At 40.5% G+C, this 19,851-nt stretch overlaps 1 protein-coding gene across 3 annotated transcripts in view; it reads right to left on the bottom strand.

Moving 5' to 3' along the window:
- Window positions 1-2,599: 2,599 nt before the first annotated feature.
- Window positions 2,600-19,851, bottom strand: part of LMNTD1 (lamin tail domain containing 1) — a 262,693-nt gene continuing 245,441 nt past the window's right edge. For all 3 annotated transcript variants that reach the window (XM_020797811.3, XM_073000777.2, XM_020797815.3), the window contains one exon: window positions 2,600-3,204. In XM_020797811.3, the coding sequence (XP_020653470.3) occupies window positions 3,070-3,204 (135 nt within the window). In that variant the 3' untranslated portion in view covers window positions 2,600-3,069. The remainder of the gene's footprint in view (window positions 3,205-19,851) is intronic.

The following is a 19,851-nucleotide window of genomic DNA, read 5'->3' as shown; positions in this document are numbered from 1 at the left end:
AATGGTGAGCCTGACCCTGTTCAGGCTCTCTGTCCTTATTTCTCAAGAAAACTCTGATTCACCAACTCACTACTTCTGTGCAACCAGTGACATTTCTTTTCTCCTGTTAAGTCTGTCATCATTATGTAACACTTCAAAATTGCAGCTGAACATCTCTCTCTCTCTCTCTCTCTCTCTCTCTCTGTCTGAATGTTCTGTTGCACAGAATGCATATATATATGCATTTGGCAGTGTGTCTGTAAATTCATTTGTTTTCCCCTTCTTCTGGCTACATCATCAGTACATGCCCCAACCCTGCATCTGTACAAGAACAGCTGAGTTCCTAATTAGTGTATAGGCTATAGTGTGATGTTGTAATTTATTTTCCTTGGCAGGCCTCAATGGTTAGTTGCATGTGTTTTTTTTTTTCTTGTTGACCTTGCTAATTGTGGGTTGTCTCATGTAGTGAGGGACACTGTGGTAGAAGCTGGCCACCATCCAACAGTTTTATTTAAACACACATAAGACTACTGATTTCACAGATCCTTAGGTTTTTCTGCATTTGGTTTATTGAAAATAAGATAAGAACTAAAAGAGAAGATCAGAAAAATGCAGATTAAATATGGAGCTTAATTGCAATACATTTGATACTACATATACAACATGAAAACATCAAATGGCAAAGACTTCAAAATGATTTTAATGAGTTTCCATGAGCCAGCATCAAACCAACAATGAAATCGATAACATGATATACAAGAGGTTGGAAATGTCACACAAGCAAAGATGGTTTCAACAACTCAGATACACATGTTCATTACATTGGCTGAAATCCTGTTGCTTAGCCTATTAAGTTGCAACTACAGGAGGCCTGTTGAGTCAACTCCTTCGTAAGTTCTGTTGATTCAATGGGCGACCTCTAGTTGTGATGGACTATGCTAAGCAAAGGATTTCTGAAGGAAAAAAAAATCCAAGTAGCCTCTCAGGAACAATTTGCATACTCTTTTTACTGTAAAGATTTTAGCCTTTTCCCCTCATTACAAGTCTGAAGAATTTATTTTTGCATTGAATTACATTTTAGCGCAGCTGCAGATTTGGGGGAAGGGATCCTAGAGGGAAAAATTGTGTACACGTACATGATTAGAAAATGGGTAAAAAGGTAAAATAGGCATTTAAATGCAGGTAGAACAAAAGTCCTTTTTTAAAAACCAGCTACAATTGTATCTCGATCTTCTTCTACTGCCGCCTGCTAGGGCAAAATGGGGCAAGGGCGGACTAGGTAATATAAAAGATAAAGGTAAAGGTTCCCCTTGACAAATGTCCAGCTGTGTCCAACTCTAGGAGGAGGTGCTCATCCCCATTCCCAAGCCGTAGAGCTAGCGTTTGTCCATAAACAGTTTCCGTGGTCATGTGGCCAGCACGACTAGACATGGAACGCCGTTACCTTCCCACCATGGTGGTACCTATTTATCTACTCACATTTTTACATGCTTTCAAACTGCTAGGTTGGCAGGAGCTGGGAAAAGTGACGGGAGTTCACTCTATCATGTGGATTCGATCTTACGACTGCTGGTCTTCCGACCCTGCAGCACAGAGGCTTCTGTGGTTTAACCCACAGCGCCACCACATCCCACACTAGGTAATATATAGATTCCAGCATTAACTGAAGTTTCACTCTGCATGGTCTGTTGCAGAATGCAAGGCACTGGAACCGCTTTCCTTACTGTGTGAGAGACAGGGAGGTATTTTTAAGAGCTGGAGGGTAGAACCCAGCCATCTTCATGCCATGTGGCCCTGGTCCAACAGGTTTTTTCATGTTTTTAAAGCAGATATCAACTAACCACTAGGCTTCAGTTGTCCAGGCCGTTCTTAGTATAACCTTGTTTTGGGAATTGGAACGATAGGTGAAGCTTCTCCATTAGGTCATGGTGGCACTTAGACATTTTGGGAATAAAACACCCATAACTCTGGCTATGTTGCTTAAAGCTGATGAGAGTTGTATAAAAATGTTCCCTGAGCGGAAATAATCTTGTAAACCAAACTTTTTAAAAAGTTTGATTGCAGGCCATGTATTGATTGATTGATTGATTGATTGATTGATTGATTGATTGATTGATTTAATATACCACCCCATTAGTGCTGAAGCACTATTGTGAGTGGTTTACAAAGAGTTAAAACAACCTACACAGAAGTAAATATCACATTAACAAAAACAGTCTAAAATTTAAACAAGGGTGCAACCAATTTTCGAAGAGCACATTATTTCAAGGGAGATTATAATAGTTTTTAAAGAACATAGCCAAAATGTTAGCCCAATTAGAGCAGACCCATTGAATTAATAGATACCTGGTAAATTACCATGAAAATTCCATTGATTTATTAGATCTAGTCTAGCTGAGCTTAACTATTGGATCCAGCTTCAGGATTCTATAAATTAGACTAAGCTGATCAGAAGAAAGTTTCTGTGTCGTTAATATTTGTGTGAAGGAGAAAATTTCAGCAGGTGTAGTTTGCATTTAGGGCCACCCTAAATGAAATTGCTTACCCTTATCTTCAAAGTTGTCTTACTGTGTAAGGCTGCAGCCCAAACTGATTTTATCTATTTGTGAATTAATTCTTCTTGTGGATGTAACTTTAAATGGAAAAGTATTGCTACCACAGAAATCACTGATAAGGTGCCCAGATGAAAAAGAGGGCAGGGCTCCTCTAGCTTTAATAGTTGCTGATGCTGCTTTCCTCTTCCTGAACTTTCTTCCTCTGCACAATCATAAAAGGTACAAGAACCCTGTCCTTTTTTAGTTGGTCAATCTAGCTCAGGTGCCAAAATGTTTTTTTGTTCCAGCCTTGTATCTTGACCCATGAGTTGTAGCTGCCAACACCAATACCCAACATTGCTGATGAATTCACTAATGAGAAGAACTAGCAATGCTTCCCTTCAGATAAACTGAGGCTACGAAAATGAATAATGTTTAGAGTGCCTCTGAAGATGTCAAGGATGCCTCGTTCTCAGAGCAGTGAGTCACAAAACTATTTTTACTGCAGAGTGCTTTGAAAATAACCCAGTTCTATTCACTGATCCTCTGTGACGTGCTACAGAATGTTAATGGGAGCAAGAGATGCCTGGGCCAGGAGCCTGAAGTGGCAGGATGAGTGGGCAAAATACTTCTCTAAAGCAGAGCCAATGGGTATAGCCGAGCCTACATAGATCACTCCACCTAAATTGGGCTGTGAAAGAAAACACACAAGAGAGTTGGTTGGTATTATTACAGGCAAAGCAAGCACAGGTAACTTGAAAACAATTGTTAACATTCAATGGCTTGGGGTCAATAGAGTTTATGTAATTTTTTAGGTTTTGGTCAGGAATTGGACACTTGAGAAGTCTGGGGAACAGATTCTTTATCTTTCATGGTGTTCTCCTCACCCTCCTAAAACTAATATGCAATACAGCCCTAAACTTTATGGGCATGTGTCAGCTGGTAATTCTGCCAAGGTTTGGGGCTCCTTACCATGGGGTTCTTAGACAGTTGTCTCTCCCACACACATTTGGACCAAAAAGAATTCTATATAATTATAGTGATTTATTTACTTACTATAGTCATATGCCACCCAGTAGCAGTATTGACTGGGGAGCTCATGGCAATGAAAATATTAAAATGCAAATAACAGCTAATAAAATAAACAGTCATTTCAGCAACAGCACTGAAACTTTCTCTTAAAATGAGATTCACTCCTAAAAATTCAGTCATGTGAAAAATGAAGTACACCCTCGTTGAAGTCTATGGTTTCATGTAAAAGGTAAAGGTAAAGTTTCCCCTTGACATTTAGTCCAGTCGTTTCTGACTCTAGGGCACGGTGCTCATCCCCGTTTCCAAGCCATAGAGCCAGCGTTTGTCCGTAGACTGTTTCCGTGGTCATGTGGCCAGCTCAACTAGACACGGAATGCCGTTTACCTTCCCACCGTGGTGGTACCTATTTATCTACTCGCATTTACATGCTTTCGAACTGCTAGGTTGGCATGAGCTGGAACAAGCAACGGGAGCTCATTCCGTTGCATGGATTTGATCTTATGACTGCTGGTCTTATTACCCTGCAGCACAGAGGCTTCTGCGGTTTAACCCGCAGCACCACCACGTGTGTATCAGGACATAATAAACACCATCTGGTCGTTAGTAGGTCTGAAAATTAGGTAAATACAACTCAGATGAACAACAATACATGACGTATTACACAGTGTCATAATTTATTTAACAAAAATAAAGCTAACATGGGGAACCTGTATGTGAAAAGCTAAGTGCACTCTTACTGCTTCCATAGGAATTAAGAGGCTAAGTAGTAGCCACGCGCTGCTAACCAAATGCCATGGAGTAAATGATCATGAGCTAGCGTGACCACCTCTATAAAAGCTGAAGTTTTAGCAGTTTGCTGGTCTGGAGCTTTCAGGTGTCTGTTAACACAATGTCAAAGAGGGAACACATCAGCGGTGATCATAGAGATGCAATTGTCACTGCCCATCAATCTGGGAAAGGGTATATGGCCATTCCCAAACAATTCAAAGTTCATCATTCATCAAACAATTGAGTTCATCCTCAATTCTGAGGAAGATTATTCACAGGTGGAAAACATTCAAGACAATCTTCCCAGGAGTTGATGTCCAAACAAATTCACCCCAAGGTCAGACTGTGCAATTCTTAGAGAAATTGCAAACCCCCCAAAAGATACATCTCAGATTTTACAGGCTTCAGTTAGCATGTGAAATGTTAAAGTTCATGACAGTACAATTAGGAAAAGAATAAACAAGTTGGACAGACAAGACTAAAGTGAGATGTTGGCCATAATGCACAGTACCCCTTTTGGCAAAAACCAAACACAGCATATCAGCACAAACACCTCATATCAACTCTCAAGCATAGTGGTGGAGGGGTGATGATTTGGGCTTGTTTTGCAGTCTCAGGACTTGGCACTTTGCAGTCATTGAGTGCATGAACTCCCCTGTATACCAAAGTATTCTAGAGTCAAATGTGAGGCCATCTGTCCAACAGCTAAAACTTGGCTGGAATTGGCTCATACAACAGGACAATGATCCCAAGCGCACCAGCAAATCTACAACAGAATGCCTGAAAAGAAAAGAATCAAAGTGTTGCAATGGCTGAGTCAAAGTCCAGATCTCAACTGAATTGAAATGATGTGGTTGGACCTTAAGAGAGCTTTGCATAAACAAATGTCTGCAGAAGGCTTGATTGTTTAACCACAGGGTGCTTGGGAAACATCTACCCCCCCTCCATATGTTTAGGAGTCAGCTCAAAGGAGCACTAGCCATCATGCCCAGCGGGAAAGGATTGTGGGGAAGACCAAATGCAGAGGACCAAAGGTTTCCCTCGTATGCCACAGCCAATGTCTCATAGAGCTCCAACCCATCAAATCTACCCCTTTCTGCATAACTCTGGATTCAATCTCACAGTCAAGAGTGGATATAATACTAGGGAGGGATAATGAGGGATTGAGCAGGACTAAGGAACCAGTGTTATGATGAAAACACCCAAATGTCAAACTTGTGTCATACCTTCTTCTGAATGATTTAAAATATTTCATATGAAACACCTGAAAATACAGCACCGTGTTGCCCCTTACATATGCCATAACTCAAGAGCATGCAACGTGTGGCCCTCCAGAAGCTGCTGGACTGGACTGCCTAACATTCATCACCACTGGCTATTCCAGTAAGGGCTGATCAGAGCTGCAATTCAGCAACATCCGGAGGGCTTCATTTTATGTGCACCTCCTATAACCCAGCGACACCAGAGTGCATGGAGAAGCTGCTTTGGTTCCTGATCTAACAGTTGGGGTTCTATTGGGACAAACCCCTTTCAACAGACTGTAATGGGACCAGTTCGAGATTTCAGCCTTGTGTAACAAGGTGTGTAGTACCTGCTTGTGCAAGTTGAAACCCCAGTTGTTCAAATGGGCCAGCTCCATTTATTCAATGGCAAGCTCCACTGGCATTCAATATGATTCTGATCAATGCATTTCCCCTCAATCCTAGGAAGCATACTGAGATGGGCACCCATAAACATATGCTTACAATTCTCACTTTACTGCTGTTTGATGTGTCATGAAGAAAAGAGGAGTCTACATCTATCTGTGGCTGCTGGCACTGCTGTTCCTCGCTTGAAAGGTCATATTCAGAATCAAAGTAAAGGTGATTTTAAAGATGCAGGTGACAGATACATATCTTTCTTTATTCAAAAGTAAGCATGGCAAAACCAGTCTGGATTGTGAGAGTGTAGTCTTTATATCCCTCCTCCACTACAATCCCAGTCCAGACTGCGCTCTCCTCACTGCCAATTTGCACTACCCAGAAAAGGATCCATTTGTTTCAAGGGATGTTTTCTCTGGCAGTGGTACCATAGGCAAACTCTTCCCATTCTGGAGTATTGTGGAGACCAGGGGGTGGGGTGAGGAGATGTAGCTGTTGCCAAGTGAGCCCCGTGGCACAGTGGTTCAACTGCAGTACTGCAAGTCAAGCCTCTGCTCACAGTCTGAGTTCGATCCAGTCTGAGTCCGACAGATTCAGGTAGCTGGCTCAAGGCTGGCTCAGCCTTTCAGACTTGTGAGGTCGGTGAAATGAGTACCCAGCTCACTGGGGGAGTAAGTGCTCCTTGTGTAGTTATGTTGTAAACCATCCAGAGAGTGCTCTAAGCATTACGGGGCAGTATATAATTCGAAAGAATAACAACTTCAAACATGTTGTTTGACCCTTAAAGTTGATGTCCTTTCCCTCATAGTTCACTAAAGCTAAAAACAATGAAAACATCCAGCCTTTGTGATATATGAATGCGTTCCTGCTGAGGGCAGATTCCTTGCCCCTCCTTTTCATTTGATGGCTCAGAAGAGAAGGCCATCAGACCGGAAGCAGAAAGAAGAAAACACTTATCCCTATCTTTGAAAGGAGTGTGAACTGGATTCTTACAAAGGGTCGGCAAGGCAAGGCATTTGTTAACAAGGGCTGACATTAATTTACTGTGACCTTGGGCAAGTAATTTTCCCTGCCTGGATTTCAAAACACAAAACTCAGATGTGTTTCTAGATCTTAATTAAATATCAGAGTAATTTGAGATGCTTCGATGGATGGTGGAAATTATTATTAATCTGTTTCTGAACACTGCCCGATATGTATAGGACATAGGTATAGGTTTTTTTTCTAAAGCATTCACTGCCATATGGCTTGCCACTTGGCATCCAACCAGGCTTTGATGACCTTCTATTGATCTGAAACATTTTTAGAAAGAGACCAAGTTGATATATATAGAACGCCAGCCAATGTTTATGAAAGTCGGTGGGAGTCTTTCAGTGGGGCTTTGGATATAGTTCATACTGCAGTCAACTGTTTTTCAAAGTAGACTGGGACTAGCACTAGAGATGGGTGCATTGGGTGCCAAGCTGTGTTTGGTGGCTCAGTGTATCCATGAGTTGTGGGCAGGGAAGCATTGAGGGCATACACTGGCCATGGTAGCTGGGATTGTCAGGAGGGATACTTCATTGAATGTCAAAGTCAACAGCAAGGTCAAAGGCTACTCTAAACAATATTTTAAAATAACCAATAATATTATGAGCTGATTGGAGAGGGCACCACCACTCATTATTCCTTGAATAATAATCAAGTCAATTCTAACCTTTGGTGACCCTTGCCAGGATTTTTAAGTACTGTATACAGAAATGTTTTACCAGTCCCTTCTTCTGGGAGTGTTCTGGGACTGTGCAGGTTGGCCAGTGCCACACAGGCTGGCTCTTCTTCCGGGTAGTGAAATGGGGAAGCAAACTCCTGGAACTGCAACTCACTGAGCTATCCAGCCATCATGTCCCTTTTGGCACTAGGTATTACCCTGTGCGCATTGCTTGCCATTATGATGGGTCTAGTGTATGTGTGTGCAGACATGCATTTAAGGAGGGTTAAAACCAATCATATAAACAAAGGCAGACTATGGAGGAATTTGTTGTTGAGGCTCCAGTGGGTGTGAACTGTGTGAAAAAACAACACTGTGAGTACAACACGTCTCCCTCTGCTTTGCATATCAGGATAAGTGTAAAAAGAATTGTATTGAATACTTATACATTAAAGACCTGATGAGGATTCGAGACCAAGGCAAAGACATGGAACTCTGGCCTCTTGGTGTGCTCAGCTGGCAGCCACACCTCCTGGAGTGGCTGGAGAATGGTGTGCTCATTTGAACTATAGGCAGATTTTGAAGCAGCAGAGAGGACCTTTGGGGGGGGGGGAATAGCGATAACCACCTGTTCCCCTTTGTATAGTTGAGGTAAGTGGTAACACTCCCCGCCAGCAATAAGTAATGTAAGGAAAGAAATACTACTTATTACACATACACACACATACACACACAAACATATACACGGAAAGAGCGCAATACTTTGCATGGTTTTTATGCTAAATAAAAAGAGGAAGGTCACTCTCCCCTCATTCTCTGTACTGGCAACTTGTAGTAGGTTACGCTCAAGCTCTGCCTAGGACACTGGTTCTTAACCTTGGGTTACTCAGGAGTTTTGGACTGCAACTCCCAGAAGCCTTCACCACCAGCTGTCCTGACTGGGGTTTCTGGGAGTTGTAGTTCAAGTAACAAAGGTTAAGAACCACTGGCCTAGGATATAGGTTAAACATAGGTTGCTAGATGGGATCTTTACAACTTGCAAGTGGTTTCTTTTTAATATAATTTATACAAACCTTCTCTGAGTTTGGAGGCCGTAACATTTCCATGCTCTGTTCTTTCTTGCTTCCTCTCTCTTTTCCCTCCTTGTTCTCCAAAAAAGAAAATTCAAGACCAAAAATAAGAAATGCTGATAGTGGTATGAGCCAGCTTTCCTTGTGAAATGCCTCACTAGTGAAAACTGAATTTAACTGAAATTCTTGAGTTATAACTATGACTCTCTTCTGATGGGACCCAGGCACTTTTGAATCAGATATTAGGCTAATCATGGTTAGGCTGTCCTCTCATCCATAACTCATGTATGTAATAGAGACTTAACCAGGGAAAAGCTGGCACATACTTCATAGATGACATTGCATGAAAATTTCAGTCAATATGTAGAAAACATAACTTGAAATTGTGGCTTTCCTCCATGGTGGCTCCATGTCTAAATTGTCACAGTTATGTAACATTCATGAAATACAACTTAATTGTCTAATTCAGTCATTCTCAGTTTGTTGATCCTCCAGATGTTTTGTTCTTCTTCAAAACACCAGCCAGTAGGGCCAACAGTCAGGAGTTCTGGGAGTTAAAAATCCAAAACAGTTGGAGAACCAAAAGCTGAAAACCACTCACTTAATTAGATGCTTTGGGTCTCTTCCAGAACTATCTGGATAAATGAAATCATACTGCAGTTCTGTGAGGATCTCTGATGCATGGAACATGATAAGTGAACCTCCTTTCCCTTCCTTGGGTGACTACAGATGATTGTTTACCAGATGGGAAGTTAACCAGGCATTTATACAGAGAGCAGGTTAGGTGTGACGTCCTGCCAGGTGGTAAGGAGAAGTTCATGAAACAAGGGGAAAGCCAAGGGGATGAGAAGGAACTAAAATTCTCTTCCTGAACCAGCAGTACGGTATGACCAGCCCAACAGGCAGTGACAGAAATGCACTGTGATGAATTTTTGTTTGACAAATGGACATCTTTGAGCCCATCCACAATGAACACTTGTTCAGCTTCCTTTGCATGAATCATACTGATACTGCATCCCAGCATCCACACAGTGCAGGGCTGTCAACCCAATCAAAACAGGACAAAAAAAGGCTGCTTTCTGTGGGGTTCTACATTATATAAACATGCCCCATATTCCTGTTTTCCATTTGCTCCAATGCAGGAGCTGCTCAGGTAGACTCTAATGCCACATTGTCTCAGGCTGATGATCCATACTATTTATGGGTGGGTGTCATTTCACAATATTTCCTTAATGACATTTTTCCCCTGCTGGTCATTAGCCACCCCTCTATGTCCCATGGATGGATAAAACAAGGAGGAAAGGGAGAAGAGAGTGAAATAGGTGTGGAGAGGCTGGAGAAGGCAGGCAAAGGGGAAGGAATGATCAGTCTGAGATGTCAGAGTGAAAGATCATGGAGAAATTCTGGACGGAGCCCTGTGGTGCAGTGGTTAAACTACAGTACTGTGGTCCAGCCTCTGCCAAGGAGGTACAGCAGGGAATTGAACTCCCAACCTCTAAACCACTGAGCAATGATGACAAAGGCACAAAGCTGAAACAAGCTGTGGCTTTGTGTGGTTCAATGCCACACATATAATTTCCATTCCCACTCATCCCAGGTTTCTAGTGGCCAGCTTCTACATTCCTGCCATTTATTTATTTATTTATTTATTTATTTATTTATTTATTTATTTATTTATTTATTTATTTATTTATTTATTTATTTATTTATTTATTTATTTATTTGTTTGTTTGTTTGTTTGTTTATTTATTTATTTATTTATTTATTTATTTATTTATTTATTTATTTATTTATTTATTTATTTAATATCCCACCTATCTGGTCAAACGAGGACCACTCTAGGCGGCTAACAGTCCCAAGATACATTCTACTACTGTATATGTATTCTAATATATTCTGTGCAGTTAAACCACATTTGGATTAAACTCCATTATAAACAGGAATACTGGTGGGCTGCATTTTATATATGTTCAAGTTTATCTTATACTATAAAGTGCCCTTAAAAATCAGTGTTACGGATTAGTATTAATTATTTTTAAAGCCAAATGGCTCATATTAATTATGCTGTTATACAAGTGAAGGTAAAGGTTCCCCTTGACAATTTTTGTCCAGTTGTGTTCGACTCTAGGGGGTGGTGCTCATCCCCATTTCCAAGCCATAGAGCCAGCGTTTTGTCCGAAGACAATCTTCCGTGGTCACATGGCCAGTGCGACTTAGACACGGAACGCCCTTACCTTCCCACCGAGGTGGTACCTATTTATCTACTCACATTTACATGCTTTCGAACTGCTAGGTTGGCAAGAGCTGGGACAAGTGACGGGAGCTCACTCCGTTGCGTGGATTTGATCTTACGACTGCTGGTCTTCTGACCCTGCAGCACAAGCTGCTGCCGTTTAGCCCACAGCGCCACCACGTCCCTTGTTATACAAGAAGGTAATGTAAAGATGATAATAATGGACATAGATTTCTATAGGCACAAACTGCAAAACAGTTCCTAAAGATGAAGAGTGATATGTAATTGTACCAAGATTTTTTTTAAAGAAATCCTTTATCTTGGAAAGAGTGAATATTGCCCCTGCTCAATCAATAGAGCAAGTATAGGAATAAATCTGGAGTCACCACTCTTTAGAAGATGCCATTTTATATACCAATGTGAAACATTCTTAAAACATGTCTAATAAAGAAATAAATCTCTTGTAAGGAAAGATTTAGTAAGAGTATTTGATCTGTGCACCTTGGCTGTTCTGATCTCTTTAAATAATGTGATTTCAGATGAAAGGCTCTAGTCAGGTGAGAAGAAGGGTGAATTATTGGTATATGTTGGGAGGATGTCCATTTATAGTAAATGAGGTACTACATTCAGCTACACAGAGATCATAAATTGCACGACAAACTGCAGCTCTAACATGCAGTAGAACCAGAGGTTAGAATGGAATGTACATCAGACATCCTACCCTGTTTCCCTGAAAATAAGCCCTAGTATAATTTTTTTCAGGATGCTCGTAATATACGCCCTACCCCCAAATTAAGCCCAAGTGAAGTGAAACACCACCCTTCACCATTGTGCAGCAACCAGAAGAAGATGACATGACTGTATTTGAATCAATGCAGACAGTTGTACCCATTCATGGATTGCTGCCTTGTCATGGCGAAGGGGCCTGAGTAATTCAGAGAAGTTATGGGCTATGCCATGCAGGGACACCCAAGACGGACAGGTCATAGTGGAGAGTTCTGACTAAATGTGATCCACCTGGAGCAGGAATTGGCAAGTCATTCCAGTATCGTTGCCAAGAAAACACCATGAACATAAACAAAAGGCTAAAAGATATGACACTGGAAGATGAGCCCCTCAGGTCAGAAGGCGTCCAACATGCTACTGAGGAAGAGCAGAGGACAAGTACAAGTAGCTCCAGAGCTAATGAAGTGGTTGGGCCAAAGCCGAAAGGACACTCAGCTGTGGACGCGCCTGGAAGTGAAAGGAAAGTCCGATGCTGTAAGGAAAAATACTGCATAGGAACCTGGAATGTAAGATCTATGAACCTTGGGAAGCTGGAGGTGGTCAAACAGGAGATGGCAAGAATAAACATTGACATCCTGGGCATCAGTGAACTAAAATGGATAGGAATGGGCAAATTCAATTCAGATGATTATCATATCTACTATTGTGGGCAAGAATCCCGTAGAAGGAATGGAGTAGCCTTCATAGTCAACAAAAGAGTGAGAAAAGCTGTAATGGGAAAAGATAGAATGATTTCAATATGAATCCAAGACAGACCTTTCGACATCACAATAATCCAAGTTTATGCACCAATCACCAATGTTGAGGAGACTGAAATTGAACAATTTTATGAAGATTTACAACATCTTCTAGAACTGACACCAAAGAAAGATGTTCTAGGGGATTGGAATGCTAAAGTAGGGAGTCAAGAGATAAAAGGAACAACAGGGAAGTTTGGCCTTGGAGTTCAAAACAAAGCAGGGCCAAGGCTAATAGAGTTTTGTCAAGAGAACAAGCTGGTTATTGTGACTCTTACGCATGGACATCACCAGATGGGCAATACCGAAATCAGATTGATGATGTTCTCTGCAGCCAAAGATGGAGAAGCTGTATAAAGTCAGCCAAACAAGACCTGGAGCTGATTGTTGTTCTGATCATCAGCTTATTATAGCAACATTCCAGCTTAAACTGAAGAAAGTAGGAAAAACCACTGGGCTAGTCAGGTATAATCTAAACCAAATCCCTTATGAATACACAGTGGAAGTGAAGAACAGATTTAAGGAACTAGAGTGCCTGAAGAACTATGGATAGAGGCTCATAACATTGTACAGGAAGCAGCAAAAAAAAAAACCATCCCAAAGAAAAGGAAATGCAAGAAAGCAGAGTGGCTGTCCAACGAGGCCTTACAAATAGCAGAGAAGAAAAGGGAAACAAAATGCACGGGAGATATGGAAAGTTACAGAAAATTGAATGCAGACTTCCAAAGAATAGCAAGGAGGGACAAGTGGACCTTCTTAAATGAACAGTACAAAGATATAGAGGCAAATAATAGAAAGGGAAAAAACAGAGATCTGTTCAAGAACATTGGGAATATTAAAGGAACATTTTGTGCAAAGATGAACACGATAAATGACAAAAATGGGAGGGACCTAACAGAAGCAGAAGACATCAAGAAGAGGTGGCCAGAATACACAAAGGAATTATACCAGAAAGATCTGGATGTCCCGGACAACCCAGAGAGTGTTCTTGCTGACCTTGAGCCAGACGTCCTGGAGAGAGAGGTCAAGTGGGCCTTGAAAAGCACGGCTACCAATAAGGCCAGTGGAGGTGATGGCATTCCCGTCAAACTATATAAAATCTTAAAAGATGATGCTGTTAAGGTGGTAATATGCCAGCAAGTTTGGAGAATTCAGCAGTGGCCAGAGGATTGGAAGAGAACAGTCTATATCCCAATCCCAAAGAAGGGCAGTGCCAAAGAATGCTCCAACCTCCGTACAATTGCACTCATTTCACACACTAGCAAGGTTATGCTCAAAATCCTACAAGGTAGGCTTCAGCAGTCTGTACACATAGAATTCCCAGAATTACAAGATGGATTAATAAGGGACAGAGGAACTCGAGACCAAATTGCTAACATGTGCTGGATTATGGAGAAAGCCAGAGAGTTCCAGAGAATCATCGACTTCTGCTTCATTGACTACGCAAAAGCCTTTGTCTGTGTGGACCACAGCAAATGATGCCAAGTTCTTAAAGAAATGGGAGTGCCTGACCACCTTATCTACCCCCTGAGAAATCTATAGGTGGGACAGGAAGCAACAGTTAGAACCGAATATGGAACAACTGATAGGTTTAAAATTGGGAAAGGAATACGACAAGGCTGTATATTGTCTCCCTGCTTATTTAACTTATATGCAGAATACATCATGTGAAAGGCAGTACTGGATGAATCCCAAGCCAGAATTAAGATGTCAGAAAAAATATCAACAACCTCAGATATGCAGATGATACCACTCTGATAGCAGAAAGTGAGGAGGAATTAAAGAACCTCTTAATGAGGGTGAAAGAGGAGAGCGCCAAAAATGGTCTGAAGCTCAACATAACTCCCCCCCCCTGGAAGATCATGGCCACTGGCCCCATCACATCCTGGCAAATAGAAGGGGAAGAGATGGAGGCAGTTACAGATTTTACCTTCTTGGGCTCCATGATCACTGCAGGTGGTGACAGCAGCCCCAAAATTAAAAGATGCTTGCTTCTTGGGAGGAAAGCAATGACAAACCTAGATAGCATCTTAAAAAGCAGAGATATCACCTTGCCAACAAAGGTCTGCATAGTCAAAGCTATGGTTTTTCCTGTAGTGATGTATGGAAGTGAGAGCTGGACCATAAAGAAGGCTGACCCCCAAAGAATTTATGCTTTTGAATTGTGGTGCTGAAGGAGACTCTTGAGAGTCCCCTGGACTGCAAAGAGAACAAACCTGTCAATTCTGAAGGAAATCAACCCTGAGTGCTCACTGGAAGGACAGATCCTGAAGCTGAGGCTCCAGTGCTTTGGCCATCTCATGAGAAGAGAAGACTCCCTGGAAAAGACCCTGATGTTGGGAAAGTGTGAAGGCAAGAGGAGAAGGGGACGACAGAGGATGAGATGGTTGGACACTGTCACCGAAGCGACCAACATGAATTTAACTGAACTCCAGGAGGCAATAGAAGACAGGAGGGCCTGGCATGCTCTGGTCCATGGGGTCACAAAGAGCCAGACACGACTTAACAACTAAACAACAAAAGACTGCTGTACATGAAAAAAATAAAACATCTCCTCAAAATAAGCCCTAATGCGTTTTTTGGAGCAAAATTTAATATAAGTCTCTGACGGATTTTGGGGGAAACATGATACAGATTGCAATATCGTATTTTTGAATGCTTCCCTATTCAAAATTTTGCTAGAAACATAAAACTAAAACATCAGGCAGAGGGCTACTGTGGAACTTTGCCTGTGATACACTAGAATTTTTCCTTCCACTTTAGGACGCTATAATTTCATTATTGCCTGTGTAGGTCAGATAGCCACTTCATGTAGGACAATCGCGTTTGCCACAGCCACACTTGCACAGTGCTTAGAAAATCACTTTTCCAATGTAGTTTGTTTTTGTTACTATTGGGTTTGAGAAATATACTGTACTGCAGTTGCTCATTACAGTGTTGGAAAAGTGCCTCACTGCAGTACTTGTGGTGTTGCTCCTTACCTTCCTGCAAACTTTTTTTCTCATGAGAGTAAAAAATAATAACAACAACAACAACAGTGTTACATCAAATGTGAACAACTGAAAAATTCTAAAATCTACCTCTAAAAATGCCTTAAAATGCCTCTGAAATGCAACCTTTGAAAGTCACTTGAATTTGTTACTGTCATACCAATAAAACAATTCAGGCATACTTATTATGTTACTTTTGAAATGTAACATCATTATAGTTATTTTTTTTACCCCAAATATAACTAGTTACCTGTATTAGGCTACACCTGACCTATTATTTTCAAGCTATGCACTTGGCTGGTATAATGTAAGTACATTTATGTTACATCAGCCTTTCCCACCAGCTCTTGAGGTGTTCACATGAATATCTGTCATATGCTGAGGAACAGAGTGGGAGTCCCCCCGTATCCACTGGTTTTGTGTCCACTACATGTACCAGCAACATCTCTTACTGCTTAAACATTTGACAGGCACGAGAAAGGGATAGACAGTACACTACATCTTGTCTACCGCAATGTTCTCTATGTAGGCCTGTCCTTGTAGAGGGTCTGGGATTTTCAATTTGTATAACATGCAGCACCAAAGTTGCTATCATGACCATATGGCCCTGATACTGAAAGACCTGCAGTGGTCCCCAGTGGATCTGACAGGCCTAGTTAACTCACATTGTTCATTACTATTAGCCAAGCAGCAGAGGCTAATGAGATTTGGAGGTCAACAAGTTCTCCCACCCAGAAGATTAGCCAGGTTAGCAGCATTCCCTTTCCCCTAGATTTCAACATCAAACTTGAGACAGATGGGGAGAGGCGCTTGTGATGGCAGAGCCAGCAGGCCATTCAACAGCAACTGTAAACTGATGTGTGACAGACAGGCAAGATGAAGATACAGTGATGACTTTAAAGACTAATGAATCAGTGTGACCAAGGACCTGTCATGTTGAGTCTGATGGAAGAGATTTGCAGGTAGAAGGCTGAATGATACAACTTTTTTCTAGTTCATGCAACAAGGCAACAAATGTTACATTTACTAACACTGTGCATTCTACAAAAAACCCAATCTAAAAAATTTGTAAAATCTTTCCGATTGACCAAACAAACAAACAAAAAAGGTGTGCTAGCGTGTGTCATGGAGAATTGTTTTTAGTTGTCCTGTTTACCATGAGAGAACAAGCCAGTCTGGATTTATAGCCATAGACAACTGAAAGTAGTGAGCTGAGCTTACCGAAGAACTACATCATAACTTCATGGTTGAGATTTGAACAACAGCCTGTAGAGCTCATAGTTTTTTCTTTTCTGTGTTCTTATGGTTATGGAGTACCAGACCAATGTGTTTCTATCTTTCCTCCAATTTATTTTTACTTAGGTGTTTCTTCATTTTTCCCAGTCTTCTTCGGATAGCTGGACCTTGTGCCAACTTTTAAAATAACCAAGCAAGACTGAAAGACTTTTCTCTTCAGGCAGACTTTCCCTGAGTGACTGGCTGTCTGAGAGGGTTTTTTTAAAAAATGAATTGCTGTGCCTTCTTGCTTTTAAGTATGGTTTTTAATATTGATTTTATTTATCATTTTAATGTAATTGTTATTTTTTAAAATATTTGTATATTTACCTTTTTGCTGTTAAAAATGGTCTTTGAATGATGTAAGCTACCTTGGTTCTTTTATAAGGAGAAAGGTTGGGTAAAATATTTTAAATAAAAATTAAATAATTAAAAATTACCTCTACTCATTTATAGTTTCATTATAAAGGGTAAATATAACAAAAAAAGAGTTCACGAGACAGTAGAGAAGTTGCATACAGATTTCATCATTTGTGATGTATGCGTAGCAAACAACTTTTTTTCCTCTCTTGGGGTATTTATTAAGCCAATGCTGTGTTTTGTGGCCAGGCTTAAAGATGAAAGTTTGCCCTACCTTGACTTTTTATTATCAGCAGTCCTAGTAGGAAACACACCTCTCCTTTTCAGCATATCTGTCACTCTCTTTATACCTTGCATTTGGAAGTTCATCACAGGGATCCTCCATTATGCAGATTCCAAATTACAGCCAGGCTATGCTAGCAGGCATTTGCCAAACAATGCCATTAGGGCACTGGGAAGCAATCTGTATCCATTGTGACTAGCAGCACCTTGGGGGAAAAAAATCACTAAACCAATAAAAACCACAAAATAAATAAATAAATAAATAAATAAATAAATAAATAAATAAATAAATAAATAAATAAAATAATAATAATAATAATAATAATAATAATAATAATAATAATAATAATAATAATAATAATAATAATAATAATAATAATAATAATAATAATAATAATAATAAACCACAATGAGTAGCATATTGTCTTTGCCCCAGTAACCTGATATTAGATGCGTGAGAAACAGACCTTGAGGGTGTTATTTCTCCCCTAAAGAAACTCAGAGTGATATTTGTTACTTCGAAGCAGCCAAGTTTCTCGGATGAGTGTTGGCGCCCATTGTGGCTGGCGAGGAAGAAGGTACAGTCACCAAGGGTGGGAACAGCCATGAGTAAAAGTGGGAATTCATACATATATACAATCAGACAGAAAGGCATTTTCTTTCCTGAACACAAGCTGGCAGGTACTATTCACACATACGCAAACATAGGGGTCTTTTACCTGGGGTAAAGAAAGAGGTAGAAGTGGGGCTACACAAGCAATCTATTGTGTGCCTTTATTAGTGATGTCAAGTTGACCCTACCAGCACCAGAAAAATACCGGGCAGTATTCTCTTGTTATTTCTGGTAGCTAATTCTAATGTTGTATCTTGAAAACACAAAAAGAGAGAAGATGAAACAAAATAGTTTGTGCCACTTAGGACAATTTTGCAAGACCGGGGTAAAAATGGGGGGGGGGGGGGAAGAAATCCTGTCAAATGCTTCAAAAATACTTCAAGATACTCTCAAAAGCAACTTTTGAAAGTAACTAGATTTGCAACACTAAAAAGTAGCTTATTTACTCTGCTATTTTTGGAAAGGAAGATAGTAACATCCTCATAACTTCACAAAGTCACTAAAGTTACAGATAACTATGTAACTTATAACTAGTTACTTCAAAGCTCCAGAGAGAAGGTTTGGAGAACTTGATTCATGTATGAACAGGCCTCATCCAACCTGCCAAACTATTACATGGATAGGAATTTAAATTCAATACCAATTTTCATGCTTCTTGAATATTCCGATGCACTTCTAATGAACACACAAAACAGTAAATAAATGTCAGAAAATGCATAGGTTCAGATAAAATGCACTGAGAAATTTATATTATGATAAAAATAATTACTGGGTAAAAAAGTGATGCAAATTAGAACAAAACAAAACACAGAGGTAGGCAAAATGGGGGAATGCATACAAAACATATGGACCTGACGTAGACTTAATGTCTGCTTCCCTTGATCAAAAACAGTGGGTATTGGGAAGAAAAATGGTAAAATGATATATCTGAAGATTTGTCTACATAACCAACATGGAAAACTTGTCTTGGGCAGAGGACACATCTTTTCTATAACCTTGGGAAGGTAATGTTTTTGGGCTACAGTTCCCAGAATTCCTCAGCTATGTACTCTGGGGAATTATGGAAGGTGCAGTCCATACAAATAATTTTTCCCAAGCTCCACTGGTGGATGGTCTTCATTTCTGAGAAGGGTTATCCAGTGATTCCCCAGTTTCTTTATATAGCATTTGTATCCTGTAATTCTGAAGAGATATTCTCTGAGAAAGCAGAAATATTTTCTTAATCTTAGAAATGAAGAGCTGGAAGGAACCCAATGGATCATCAAGTAGTCCATTCCCTGTCAAGGAGGCACAGTGGGGAACTGAACTCACAACCTCTGGCTCTGCAGCCAGATGCTTAAACCACAGAGCTATCTGGCAGTCACATCATATTACAAACAATACAATACAATAAATACAAATGTAGAATAAACAAAAATATATAGAAGAAAGCCTGCTAATAGCCTTGGTGACTTTTTAATGTTAATTTTTCATTTTCATTTTTTTAAAAAAAATATTGTTGAAGGTAGGCTGCCATGCACAAATTCTGGATGCAAATCCCATTTAATATGATACAAGGCTGATGATGAATGAATACCTTCACCTAGGATAGCCTCCCCAACCCAGTACTTCCCACTGCAGGGCTTGTGGTCCACGCACCCGGGTTATACCAGTTTGGGAAATACTGCACTTGTCTTTGGGAACTAGTTAGATTTGCACTTACATCTCCTGGGCTAACCCTACCCTGTCTTTAGCTCTGGATAAATGAATTTTCTGCAATATGTTGGTGAAAAATTCTTGGCACCGCCAAGCATCAAGCCGGATGGCTCAAATGTGGTTCGGGCCACTGATGACAAGCTAGTGTGGTTCTAGTGTGCTTTCTTCCC

The sequence above is a fragment of the Pogona vitticeps genome, chromosome 5, assembly GCF_051106095.1.
Source record: "Pogona vitticeps strain Pit_001003342236 chromosome 5, PviZW2.1, whole genome shotgun sequence".
Taxonomy (NCBI): Eukaryota; Metazoa; Chordata; class Lepidosauria; order Squamata; family Agamidae; genus Pogona; species Pogona vitticeps.
This window is presented reverse-complemented; position numbering and strand designations above follow the sequence as displayed.